Source organism: Podarcis muralis, chromosome 7 (genome assembly GCF_964188315.1).
Source record: "Podarcis muralis chromosome 7, rPodMur119.hap1.1, whole genome shotgun sequence".
Lineage (NCBI taxonomy): Eukaryota > Metazoa > Chordata > Lepidosauria > Squamata > Lacertidae > Podarcis > Podarcis muralis.
Window position 1 is genome coordinate 54,414,011 of NC_135661.1, and position 13,337 is coordinate 54,427,347.

A 13,337-nucleotide genomic window follows, 5' to 3' on the forward strand; every position below is an offset into this window, starting at 1 on the left:
TCTATCAGAATGGAAGGAAAGTTTTTTGTTTTGTTTTTTATGTGCAACTAAAAAAAGAATTTGGTGGAAGGAGCATTCAAAATGCGCTGCTAGATCTGTCCTGGAATTGTGATCTAGAGGAGCGCCATTTGCTTTAGTGGTATGATTGGCAATAAGATAAGCTACAGCTGGTATCACAGAGACTTTGGAAATGCTTTCCTTTGGGACCGTTCTGTGGGACACTGTGTGTGGTTTATTGCCCTTTCCACACTCAGCCCCCAAACTGTATTAAATTGGGAGGCTGCTGCAGCAGGTAGAGCAAGAACTGTCGATGGAGCAGCCCTCAAAAAAAGCTTTTGTTTGTTTTTTATCTGTTTCACACGGGACACACAGAGTGGCACTGGGAAGGCCATTTTCTAGCCCTGGATCCATCCTGCCAGTTGCCCAGGACATGAAAAGAGGACAGAAGTGGATCATTGGGATGGGTCTGGCCAAAGTTGCCTCTCAAGACCCAGAGCCGTGTGCCTGTCCACACGCAGGGCCTGCTGACTTGTCTTTCACGACACCTCAACTGTATAGAACTAACTTTTATGGAGTTTGTCTTCATTATTTTTCATATTGCTTTTTTAAAAAAGCAGTTTAATATTCATTAAAAATCTGTGTAGCTCAGTTGGCTGTCCCTTGGAATCCTTAAAAGACGTCCGCTCAGGTAAAGTCGTTGCATTTTGACGTTACTGAATAGTGAGTTCACAATATACTGCGTAACTACAGGAGTGACACTGGTCATGAAAATTCCTCTTCTGTTCCTTTTCTGGGGAGGAAACTGGTGATCAAGAGGCCAGGAATGGTCTTGCAGAACATCTGGTTGTGCTCTGCAGCAGGCTGGGCAGATTGAATTGAAAAGGCCTGGGTGGGTCCCCTCGTCCGTCGCCTGCTAAGCAGGATGTTTTGAAAGGAAAGGTCCCCTTCCCTCTGATGTCGGCTCAGGAACTGCTCAGGAAAGCAGGGAGGGTCATTTTGTGGGCAATTTCTTCTTTTGTCCAAATGAGTTTCCAGGCCTGGTGTCTCCAGTGCTCAGCGGAGGAACCAAGGCAGCATTGACAAGGCTGCAGGCTCTCCCTTCCCAAGGCTCAGCTGCTCAGGAAGCTCTTGCCTGCCAGTGATCTCAGTTCCATACTGGAGGCCTTGTCAGGGGCTGTTCCCCTTTATCCCCACATCCTGCTCAGAGAGGCCAAACACCATGCACAGGAAGAAGGGGTAATAGCTGCATGTTTGGGGGAGAAGGCCCTGACCTCCCCCTTTTGAAGGAGGTCTTGTCATCAGTCACCAGAAATGTGACTAGGAAAAATAAATATGCTTGTGGTTGGGGCTCTCTGGGGCTCTGGGGCTTAAAGATGAAAGGAAACAAACAGCGATTCTCAGAAAAGGATTTGGCCTGTTTAGTTAGCCCAACCTGGTGGAGCTCCACGTTTTGGACTACAACTCCTATCAGTCTCCGTGCCGGTTGGGGCTGATGGGACTTGTAGTCCAAACCATCTGGAAAAAACACCACGTTGGGGAAGTCTGAGCTAGCCAGTGGGCCTGTTCTTTGCCTTTAGGACATAGGAAAACAAAACAAGGCTAAATGTGAATGCAGCCCGTTGCCTTTCTCTGTATGTTGCTTTATTTGATGGACAGATTTATCCCACCCTTCCAAATAGCTCAGGGAGGCGCACGTGGTGGTTCTCCCTTCAGCCCCCATACTGGCCCATCTTTTTCCAATCCTCACAACAACTATGTGAGGTTGAAAAAGTGCAGCTGGCCCAAATAAAATTTCTGACTGAATTGAGATTTCAACCAAGGTCTACCTAGACTAAGTCCATTGCTAGCCACCAAACCCCACTACCACTGCTGTAGGGCTGGGCATTTGACCTGTAAGATGGTGGCTGGGTATTTTAAAAGTATTGATTAGCATCATGGAAACAACACAGGAAGACATCATCATCAACATTTGATTTTATTTCATATATGTCTGTCACTTTTACAGGAACAAAGTTAAGCTCAAAGTAGCTCCCAACAATAAGCAAAACATTGCAAATAACATCCCAACAATAGTAAAGTATAATAACATAAAAATGCAGTAACATTGGGAAAGCAGGAATTAAGAAACTGCAGTCCAATACCAGCACATAATATGTAGATTTGATACCTTGTACCAGTGGTTTTCAACCAGTGTGCTGAATGATGGTCAGGGGTGCTGCAGGCAACACTGGCCTCTGTTCCTCTTTCCTTCCCTCTCATGTCTCTGCCTCCCAAAGGCTTGCACAACTGTTTGTTACAGTAGCTCTGGCTACAGCTGGCGAATGGTGCCTCTGGAACTGGCCAGGGGGTGCAGGAGCTGAGGCAGTCTCAGAATAAGCAAGCAAGCAGGCAAAGGAGCCTAGCCAGCCAGTCCTCCAGCCCTTGCTGTTGGGAATGGACAAACAAGTCCCAGGCCCCTGTGGGGCAGTGTGAGGAGGTGCCTCTCTTTAGGGCAGGGGCAGCAGCAGTGGCTGCCCAGAGGACTCCCGGGGAGAGGAGAAGAGGCTGAGGGGAAACTCCACAAGGGAGGGTGTTCAAAAAAGGGTGAGAGGCTGCCAGCTCTGCAGGCAAGGGGTGACATAACTAGGCTCCTGAGCCCCACAGGGGTGCCACAGAAAGAATGTACAGTAGTTGGTCAAGGGAGTCATGGACTCCAAAAGGTTGAAAACCTCTGCCTTATGTTAATGACAACCTTCTCTGCCCCTTCCCCTAGGGAGGAAGAGGTTGGAAGAACATCCATAGGGCTCTCATTTCCCACTTTATCCTCTATACAGCTGCCTCAGCCAACTTGCAGTTGTGGTCCAAACATCTGGAGGCCACCAGGCTGGACAAGTGGCCCTTGCCGCTAATGACTGCTTGCATTCCACTTGGAAGAAACCTGCAGCTGTAGCAGGTAAACAGTGGGAAAGCTTTTGCCCTTGACTTGTAACCCTCACTGACTCACCCTTGCTAACAAATGGCACCACCGTGAAATTAAAAAGGGCAAGTTGCCATCTGCACAGCAGCATTTGTGGGATATTTATTGTACAGTACATCATTATTGTATTTAAACCCTGCCTTTTCCCCAGACCGGGACTCAAGGCAGCTTACACAAATTAAAACAACACAGATAAAATACAAAAAGCTAAAGACATATAAAAGATAATTTAAAAGTAATTAAACTATAATAGAATTAAAACAATTCAAAAACAGACCTATTAAAATACAGCAAAAACTACACAGCACTGTTAAAAGCCCTTTCCTTAAAAAACAGGTTCCCAAAGGCTTGTCAAAATAAAAAAGGGCTTCACTTGCCAGATGCACAACAAAGAGAGCCAGTCTAGCTTCTCTAGGAAGGGAGTCCCAAAGTCTGGGAGGAGCCACTGAGAAGGCCTTTCCTGTGTCCCCACCAAGTGTGCCAGTGCGGGTGGTGGGGCTGAGAGAAGGGCCTCCCCTGAAGATCTCAGAGCCTGGGCAGGGTCTTATGGGAGAATATGGTCCTTCAGATAGCCTTGGCCTAAGCCATATTGCTCTATTTTTCCCAGTTTTTGGATGAAGACCGGTTTCCCGGTCCATCTGGTGCTGGGCTAATACTTCCTTGGGCAGAGAGGTGCTGCAGCAACAACCAATCCAACAGCCCTTTGCCCCCTGGCCAAGGGCAGCAGCCAGAGGATGTTTCACCTCCCTTCTGTGGCCCGAGGGCAATCTTGGTGAAAAGACTAGGCAGGGAGCTGACCAGCATGCCAACTCTGAACAGAAGTGCATGCGGATCTGTGGCTTATACTGGTATCACCAGTGAGGACATGAAGTGTTCTCTGGGAAGGGAGGGGGATCACTTTCTGAGGATGCCTCATTCTTCTAGCCTACCATGACAAAACAAAAACCAGAAGCTCCTGCAGGCCCCATCCAGCACCTGCCTGGGATGTTCTGTGGGCTCGCAACACGCAGGCCCCTTGTACTTCCTCTCATTGCAAAATGTTGAACATTCCACGCCATCCTGGGAACTGGCTGAGGTATGTTTGTAAGTCTAAGCATGCCTCTTAGCCCTGCGGAGGCTGAAGGCATCAGCTGGGGGCAGGGGGTTTGGCCCGAGGTCTCCTGCTCCACTTGCATTGCCAGGATAAAGTAAGGGGAGCCAGGAGGAGGGATGAAGGAGCCCTCCTGCTTCCTTCTCCCTCTTGGGAGTGCAGCCAGGCTGCTGCCAAGTCAGCCTGCACCACCCTTTGCTCTGGCTCCCTGTATTTGTCCTTTAGGCACAGGTGAAGGTTAGACTAACTGACTTCGTGTGATAGAGCCCTTCAGGGTTGGGCTGTACAGAGGCCAGAAATCGCCTCCCCTCACTTCTAACATCACAACAGAACCACTCCATATAGCACTGAGACTGCAAACTGGGGTATAGGAGCTACAAAGAGACGTTCCCATCTGCTCCCCCTTCCTGTCCTTTACATCAAAAAATGCATCCCTTACCAGGTAGTAGTGCCTTCTCTGAACCTGAAAGTTCTGTGACTAGGGACTTCAATGGATCACCCATTCTCTGGCCCCTGGCAATGCTTTCCCTTTTAAGTCCCACTACTCTTCATTTTGTTGCAGCAATACATTGAAAAGCTCTGGAGCAAAAGGTTTGATGGCTGCAAAGAACCAAAGATGGCACCTCCTGAATCTGGTAAGACATGCTCAGTGAAGGCTGGCCAGCAGTCTCTTCGTTGTGAACCACTTTGCTGTAGCATGCTGGGAAGAAGGCCAAGGCAGTTTTGGGGTGGGGGGAACTAGCTATCCTAGCTGCTCCCCTCCTATTTCCTCATCCCCCACTTTGAAGTGTATTTTGTTTGACCAGGAAACGCCTTCTCTGCACCTTCCTTGTTGAACCAATAGCATTTATTCCTTGTGGATGTTCAAAAGCTGAAGGAGAAGATTCATGTGGCTTCTTTTTCTGTGGCCTGTCTCCTAGCGCCAGGGTTGGAGATAGTGAGAGCGGCTAGAAAGCAACAGAAGAGACCATTTCATATATCCACAATCAGTTATTTTGAAATCAGAGTCGCCCAAGGTCAGATCTCTTGAGCTGGGAGCATTGGTGCTGCTTCCTGGGCCATTAGTTGACTTAGGGGTGGTGTACAAAGAGTCTTGTCCAGCCTTGCCCAACTTGGTGTCCTCTAGGTGTTTGGGCTACAACTCCCATTGATGGCCATAGTGATTGGGGATTGTGGGACCTAGATGGTACTTGGAGGGTATCAGGTTGGGGACAGTTGGTGGTGGTTGGTTTTGCGTTCTGAATTCCCATCTTTGAATTCCCGATTCCATTGCCCATCCAGTGTACTAAAATGACTCTTCCCTGCTGAATGAAAATCTAGTGCAAGTTGTACTCTCAGCAACCACTGTCCTTTTCTATACATTCATTTACTGTGTCATAAAAGCACCATTCTTTGAGGGGTGTTATTCATACACATTGAAAACCTTTTCCTGTTCCTTTTAAGAGCATAAGAAAAGCCTGCTGGATCAGGCCAATGGTCCATCTAGTTGAGCATCCTGGTCTCACAATGGCCAACCAGATGGCTGTGGGAATCCTGCAAGCAGGACCTGAGAACAAGAGCACTCTTCCCCACTCCTTCCAGCAACTGGTATTCAAAAGCACTACTGTCTCTGACCATGGAAGCAGAGCAGCAGTATGGCTTGTAGCCATCAATAGCATTCTCTTCCATGAAATTGGCTAACCTTCTTTAAAGTCATCTAAGTGGGTGGCCTTCACTGCCTTGTGAGTTCCATTGTGGTTCAAGTCACATCCAGTTTGGCCCCCAGATAACAAGGCTCTTCTTAATGAAAGCCATGTGTGAGCCTGAAGGCTTGCTCCAAAAAGAGCAAGATCAAAGTCTGCCCAGTTGACAATGAATTGGTTGTATCTGGCTCATGAGCATTGATGGCTGGCTAGCCTTCATTCAATAGCATGTGACTTTTTCCTCTCTCACACTGAATTGGGTAGGATTTAGGGGTTTTTTTGCCCCTTTTCTTCCTTTGGGGCCAGCAGAACCAGTTACCTGTGTGCTGATCCAAAGCTCCTGTAGGTATTGCTGCAACAGAACAAAAAGACGAGTTATTCAAGGGCTATGGGGAAGGTGATTGTTAACACTAAGGGGATTTGGGTGCATGTGATGATACTTACACAGTGTTGTAAGGCATGGGCTTTGGTCCATATCTACTCAAACTTGGGTTCTGGTTGAGGCAATACTAGCATGAAACAGGGGAGAAAGATGATGCTTTAAGTTTTGAACTGAATCTTAAATCCAAGGTATGTGGGGGTGGAGTGCAGAACCTAACACAAAATATTGCCGTGTAGAGTGCATCTGTTCAGAGTACCAGCCACATCCTCTCTGGGGATGCTCTATTTCATTTTATTCCCTTCCCTACTCAGTTATCCATTCCCCCCACAACAGACCCTGTGGACTGGACACCCTGGTTGCGAATGTGCCCTTCTTAGAAAGGTTAGAACCGAGAATCTTTTCCAGCCTGAGGACCACATTCTCTAGGGAGCAACCCTCTGGGGGCCTGTATGCCAGTAGTGGCCAGAGGAAACAGTTGTGACTCTTAACCAGGCATAGGCAAACTTGGCCCTCCCGTTGTTTTGGGACTACAACTACCATAATCACTAGCTAACAGGACCAGTGGTTCAGGGATGATGAGAGTTGTAGTCTCAAAACATCTGGGAGGCCAGGTTTGCCTATGCCTGCTCTTAACCTTTGCCCAGCAGGGCTTTCTGCCAGCCACACAAACTGAGGTTTCTTTCTACACACACACTGCACTTCTCCCCGCCCCCATCTCTCCATTCTGCTTCCAAGCTAACAAAATTCATTTTCAGAGATTCAAGGATGCTTTCCAGCCAGGAAACGACCTGAGAAAGGGGCAGTGAGAGACATAGCTTGCAGAGAATCCCAGGGGCCAGAGAGAGGCAAAGGGGGCCGCATTCAGTCCCTGGTCCTGAGGTCCTTACTCCGCCACCCCAGGTTCAGAAATTCTCTCCAGGGCATCCAGATAAAAGCTGCTTCAGCCACTACCTCCCACTCCTCACCCCAAACATGCACACTAGCGAACAACAGTCTCTTACCCGCCAGGTCTGCGTGACGTCAGGTTTTAAGTACCTCACGGCATAACAGCTGAACCCAAGAACTGTGAAAGAAGCACAGAGGGCTTAATCTCCTGGTCTGCTTTGCCAGCTGTGGCTGATGCAGCTAAGTAGCCACAACTGCGGCATGTTCCTATGTGCAGGCCCAGAGGGAAAGCTGGGAATGGCAGAGATTTGGCAAGGCTTGCTGTGCAAAAAGCAAGTGCCCCAACTCCTTCCTTCTGCACTGAGTGGATTCAGAATGAGAAAGTAAAGGAAGGTCAGGAGGGAGGCCAGAGTCAGTCCATGCAATGCTGGGGATTGCTTTGGGATTCCTGCATTTGACAAAGCTCCCCATTCAGGAAAGGAACTTCACACTTCGCCACTCATAGGAAACCATTTGGGCTGTTAGTAGCATGTCTCTGTGGCCAAGCATTGCCCGGGGCTGATGGGAGTTGTGGTGCAAAACTTCCGGAGGGCACCAGGTTGGGGATGGCTAATCCTAATCATTTCCACTAAGTGTTGCTGAAAGACACCAGGGATTGGTGCAAAGACCCTCGTAGTTCTTCTGCCTTCTAGTTCACAGAACCTTCTTTCTAATCACTCCTGGCTTGGGAACATTTTTTCATGACCGTTCTATGACCTGGCAAAATCACCATGTGGACAAAGCAAGATCATGGCAAGACCACAGGCTGGGAAGCACCTGGAGGAGTTTTAGGGGTTGATCCGAGACCTTGCCATGTACTTGACACCTCCCAAAGGCCACTCCCTGGGGAAGCTCTCACTTTGAGGAGCTGATCAGGCCAGCAAATGGCTGTGGTGCAACTTCCTGAAAGACCGAAGGATGCTGAAGGCAGCTGTACCTCCTACCTTTTTTGCTAAAGTTGGGCACCTTGAACTCTCCTGCACTGGAGACAAAGCGAGACCAGTCGTCCATAGCCCTGGTGTAGCTGGGCCATTCTTCCTGGTTGGTGCTGGGCAAGAGAGGCGCCATCTTCCCTGCTCGGTACTTTTCAGTCAATGACTTGCCCAGCTCCGTCATACCCTGAGCAACGACAAAGTTACTACAAGGCGCTCCTGCAGTCGGACACAGCAGAGCACAGAAGAGTTTCCTGCTTTCAGTTTAGGGATCACATGTGGTGATGCCCTCCTCAATTTCTGAGGAGGAAATGTGTGCAGATCAGCTTCCCTCAGCCTGGTGGTCTCCAGCAGTTTTGGCCTACAAATCCCATAGGGGCTGGTGGGAGTTACAGACAGTCCAAAACAGCCAGAGGGCACCAGGTTGGGAAAGGCTGGCACAGAGCACGCAATGGGCAGTGGCACCAGGTAGATGGGCATCTGTGCCACTTACCCCATGCAACCACCTCAGGCTTTGGGAGAGATGGTTAAGTGCAGCTGCATGTTTCTAGGAAGCATGTATGAACACACACTTTTTTCTGCATTGAAATTGCATGTTCAGAATGCACTGATGTCTCCAAGGAGTAAGTATGACTTTTAGAAGACATCTGAAGGCAGCCCTGTATCGGGAGGTTTTTAATGTTTGATGTTTTAGTATGTTTTGATATATGCTGTGTTGTTGTTGTTATTATTATTATTATTATTATTATTATTATTATTATTATTATTATTATTTACTATTTAAAGCCTCCTATCCTCCTTCCCCCAAGCACACACCTGGATGCAGAGAAGTTGCTTCCTATATAGAAGCAGCAGCTCATCCAGGCTCTATGGAACTCACTTCCACAGGAGGCTGGAATGGTCACTGACTTAGATGACTTTAAAAGAGGATTTAGACTAATTCATGGAGGGAAAGGGCTATCAATGGCTACTAGAATAGCCATGATGTCTGCCTCCACAGCTGAAGGAAGCAATGCTTCTGAAGTTGCTGGAAATCACAGGAGAGGAGTGTTCCTATGCTCATGTTCCGCTCACTGGTTTCCCATAGGCATCTGGTTGGCCACCGTGATCCAGCTGAAGGCTCTTCTTATGATCTTAAGTTTTGTGCTTTGCTCAAAAAAGCAAATGGGGTGGGGATGGGCGTAATGCACAGGCCACTGAAGGGGCGGCCAGTTAAGGTGGTCGGATGTAAAACTGTAGAGGGCTCCTGCACCTTTCATAGTTGTGTGGAAGAGGGAATTGCAGCAGGTGAAGTATGCCATGCAAGCAGCATCTGCTGGAATCCCTCCTTGATCCAACTATGAGAACTTTAGGAGTCCTCTCCCTCACCTGGCCACCCAACACTCTGCAGAGATGGATGGACCACAGGATGACAGCGACAGCAACAACAGCAGCAGCAGCAGCATTTGATGGAAGTGACTCACCAGGGATGGGAGGCGCTGGGTGGGCACTCCAGCCAAAGTGAACGTTGCATTTTCAAAATCATCTTGGGGGGAGGGGAAACAAACACAAACAAGATGAGTCAGAGATGTCAAGATTACCTGCCCCATCCCAGCTGGCCAAGGGCCCTGCCTCTCTAAAAATGTCAAGTGAATTGCAGAACGTGCCACTACACCAGAATCCTGGTTTTGGTTTTATAATACAGTATGCAAGTTTCTGGTCCTCATCACCTTGATGCATAGGTGGACTGAAGGGGAAAGAGAACAGCCCCTGAGGTTTCTAAGTGGATCTGGACCTGAGGTGCCTGCCACTCACTGCCTCCTGTGCTTCTCGCCTGCCACCACCTCCATCTCCTCCCTCCAGTGCGGCTGCATCCTCCTACCACCTGCTTCTCTCCAGCCTCTTCCCTCTCCTCCTCTGCCACCTTCAGCATGCCAGGGCTTCCGCAGTCTGCTTCCAGATGGTGGCAGCAGCAGAGGTTTTTTGCCGCAAGTGGTGAAACATCCTGGGCCAGCCCTGTACTCACACAACACCACAAGCAGAACAAACTCGGGTCTGGAGTTCAATGCTCAGTCCCCAACCTGGCTTGGCTCTCAATACCAATGAGCCACCTGCCCCAGTTACCTTTGCAGCAAGTGGTGGTTGTCCTGCAATGCTCGTCTGTGAGCTTGAAGGCCGCGGTGTCCATATCCATCTGCCTTAGCGTCGGCAAGCGGGGGTGATAGATGTGATGCTTCACTCCAGACAGCATGACTTTTCTGGGCTCCAGCGGGATGAGGGCCGCCGGAGAGGCGTAGACAGGAGGAGCATCTTGAGGACAGAGGGTCAAATCCAGCATTTGGGCCATTGCTGCAAAATTAGCCAGAGGAAAGGGAAAGGGGAGTTACCACCTTGCCCATGCTGTCCTCCGGGCAAGTGAAGGCGCCCTCCATCCCTCCAGCAGAAACTCTTCCTTGAACTGGAGTTATCTTTGAGCTCACTGTTTGAAGGAGTGGCCTCCTCCTACCAGTGGAAAATGTGGGGGGCAATATTTTTATTCACCAAAATGTCTTGGGCCAGCCCTGGGCATTCTTCTGAGCAGAGGGCATGCATAAGACTGGTTTGCAAAGGTCCTCAGGCTGGGATGTGAGCCATCAAGCTCCCAGAGGACACTGAACACTAGGAGGATCACAAAAGTCTTCTGACTTGTTCATAATCCCTTCCCCTTCCATGCAAAATTATGAAGAAGAAGAATTTTCCAGGACTTAGAAATGGTTTGAATGCATAACTGCTGTGATCGGGCCACTGGAATTCACGCAGATCAGGGGTGACTGACCTTCCAGCCCAGGGATCTGATCAAGCACATTTTTCTGGTTCCCCTAAGACCCAGTAGCAAATCTTGAGGTCTCAGATCTTGCTTTCCATTCTACGCAATAGTTGCAGAGCCCCTTGCAGCGCCCTGAGGCTCCGTGCCCAGTGTAACCAAACAGGTCATGTTCCCCTAAATCTGCCTCTGCAAGACCCCACCAATTTTGGCAGTCATTGTACAATGGATTTAAAAAATAATAATTAACAGCGTTGGTGTCGGCAGAGAGCTTGAAACCTGGTTAGCAGCTATGGACTATGTCTTCTATCAGCCAGTAGGGTTTAAAGGCACTTAGGCTTCCGGGAATTGTCATCTAGAACTGCTGGGCGGCACCATGTTGGAGAAAGCTAGTTTAAATTAAGTTACGTTTCCAAGCTGGGATGTAACAGAGACCTGTGATGAGCCTAAATCAGAAGTGTCTGCTTTCTATCTCCTCTGACATGCACAAAGAGAGGGGAGCATGTGAATGTGAGCCTATAGCTTCCCATGGTTCATGGAATGCTGACATCCAAACTGATCCTGTGCTTGCTGTGTCTCAGAGCAGCAGAAGGAACAGAGGTGCAAAGGGCTGTATAGAAATGCTGGAGGTTGCTGGGGGAGGAAGTTCCTCAGGAAACAAAAGAGCTGCCTTAGGAGTGAACTTCCTCTCTACGTTTGCAAGGACTGTAGCGGCTGCAGCTTCCCAGCTCACAGGGACACACGCAAGCAACATGTGTCTTTTATCAAATGTGTCAGAACAAGCAGGGCTCTGCAGGTCCCATTTCCTGCTTCCTGTGGAAGGAATTCAAGGCAGCCTTCAAAAGCAGCATAGAAAATGTCCTTCCTCCGACTCCATGCACTCAGGACCTGCCAGCCGGCTGTCACAGTTACAGCTCTGCATCACTCTTCCATCCCCGCCTCACAACTGCTATTGTGCGGCCCTTTCCATTGAATTATCGTCCTTCCCCACCCCCAATCTGGCAGGCCTACCAGTATTGAAGCAGGCTTATTGATTGCCGATAGACTTGCTTCAAAGAGAGTCTCCTGTGCAATGCTAAGCAAGTGCCTCCTCTGTCTTTCACAGAGTTCCAGCAACGAAAAAGCCCCCACGGGGCCTGCCTCAGGGCTGGAGGGCAGGCAGTGTGGCACACACAGCTCTGCCTTTCAGACCATGTCACTGCCACTCTGTCTGCCCCCTGAGGCACCTGCCTCGCTCTCCCTAAAGATGGGGGTGAGCTGGCAACCAGAGTGGTTTAGGGAGAAAGCCACTGAGCTCTAGAAGATGAAGATTCCTCCTGGCAGCAGTGCCAGTCTCCTTCAGGTGCCTTCTAAGACATCCTGCCCATGGCTCATGGAGGGCAGTCTTTTGTCTGAAGGACTCTCTGACCCAAGTCTGGTTGAAGATCAAGAGCCCTTGGAAGGGAGCAGTGTGGGGGTTTTCCACCAGCAGCTAGGACCCCCACCGCAAACTGAGTGGACACAGAGGACTCCTTGTCTTCCCCCACACCAAAAGATGCATTTTTATTCAACTTACAGCATTTATTTCTAAATTTGCTTCTATGCATGTCAATTAGCAAATGCAAATATAATGCAAACCTGTCTCTTCTTTGCATGAGGGGCCGCTGAAGCAACCTCACACCCGCAAGTCCGCAAGAAAAGGGAAAGGAATACCTCATCCAAGGGGAGACCTGCTTTCTTCTCTCAACTTGTTTCCCGTTGCAGGGCTGAGGGCTCACTTGCCCCTCTAGACATTCTTTGTATTGACCCCCAATTCTCCATGGCAACGGGAAGCCAATACCCCAAGGAACAGTTGGGTGATGAGGGCAAGGTTGCTAGGTGACTAGAGCGATGTCACTGGAGTTACCTGGTAACGGGTGATCTCCCCCATTCACCAGGGCTAAAAGAAGGAAGTGTCGTGCCTGAGGTTGTAGTACCTGCTGTGGCCACTAGCCGGCCTGTGCAGGAAAAGGCCAAGGAGAAGTTTTTAGACAAAAACACCCACCCACCCTCTGTGCTGGTCCAGGAGGAAAGGAATCAAGAAAAGAATTGAAAATAAAACTGCCAACGTAATAATGCCATTAGAAAAACCTATGATGTGACCACTTTTGGAATACTGTGTACAGTTCTGGTCAGCTTACCGCAAAAAGGATGTTGTAGAGTTGAAAAAGGTTCAGAAAAGGGCAGCCAAAACGATCAGGTGGATGGGGCGACTCCCCTATGAGGAAAGGCTGCAGCACTGGGGACTTTTTAGTTTATAAAGTTATACATGGCATGAAGAAAGTGGGTGGAACTCGTGGGTGGCTGGTAAAGCTGGCTGTTGGAAGATTCAGGACACAGTGCATAGTTATACTGTGGAACTCACTCCCACAGGAGGCAGTGATGGCCACTGAAGTAGATGGATTAAAAGAGGATTAGACAAATTCATGGAGGAGAGGGCTTTCGGCAATTGCCACCCATGACAGCTGTGCTCAGCCTCCATGGTTGGAAGCAGCAATGCTTCTGAATACCACTTGGTGGAAACTATGTGAGGGAAAATGCTTTTGTGCCCAAATCCTGCTTTGCAGGTTT

At 49.1% G+C, this 13,337-nt stretch overlaps 1 protein-coding gene across 2 annotated transcripts; it reads right to left on the minus strand.

Moving 5' to 3' along the window:
- Positions 1-1,959: 1,959 nt before the first annotated feature.
- On the minus strand, positions 1,960-12,674 carry SPMIP8 (sperm microtubule inner protein 8). Of its 2 annotated transcripts, none has more exons than XM_028739390.2 (8): positions 12,441-12,674; positions 10,070-10,294; positions 9,430-9,491; positions 7,979-8,153; positions 7,112-7,173; positions 6,173-6,237; positions 6,048-6,080; positions 1,960-4,993 (listed from the first exon to the last, which is right to left on the minus strand). In XM_028739390.2, the coding sequence occupies exons 2-8, from the start codon at positions 10,290-10,292 to the stop codon at positions 4,963-4,965; spliced, it is 651 nt and encodes a 216-aa protein (XP_028595223.1). In that variant the 5' UTR covers positions 10,293-10,294; positions 12,441-12,674; the 3' UTR covers positions 1,960-4,962. The 2 variants fall into 2 exon arrangements, with proteins under 2 accessions (XP_028595223.1, XP_028595224.1); XM_028739391.2 differs by having other exon boundaries at positions 12,366-12,674.
- Between the last annotated feature and the right edge of the window lie 663 nt (positions 12,675-13,337).

What these genes read in the sequence shown, in the direction of transcription:
- SPMIP8 (XM_028739390.2), bottom strand. Translation starts at nt 10,292, where the DNA reads ATGGCCCAAATGCTGGATTTGACCCTCTGTCCTCAAGATGCTCCTCCT. An exon ending in GCCCAACTTTAGCAAAAAAG is followed by an intron (nt 7,174 to 7,978) that starts GTAGGAGGTACA and finishes CTTCTTTCACAG; the next exon opens with TTCTTGGGTTCAGCTGTTAT. An exon ending in ACGTCACGCAGACCTGGCGG is followed by an intron (nt 6,238 to 7,111) that starts GTAAGAGACTGT and finishes GTTTCATGCTAG; the next exon opens with TATTGCCTCAACCAGAACCC.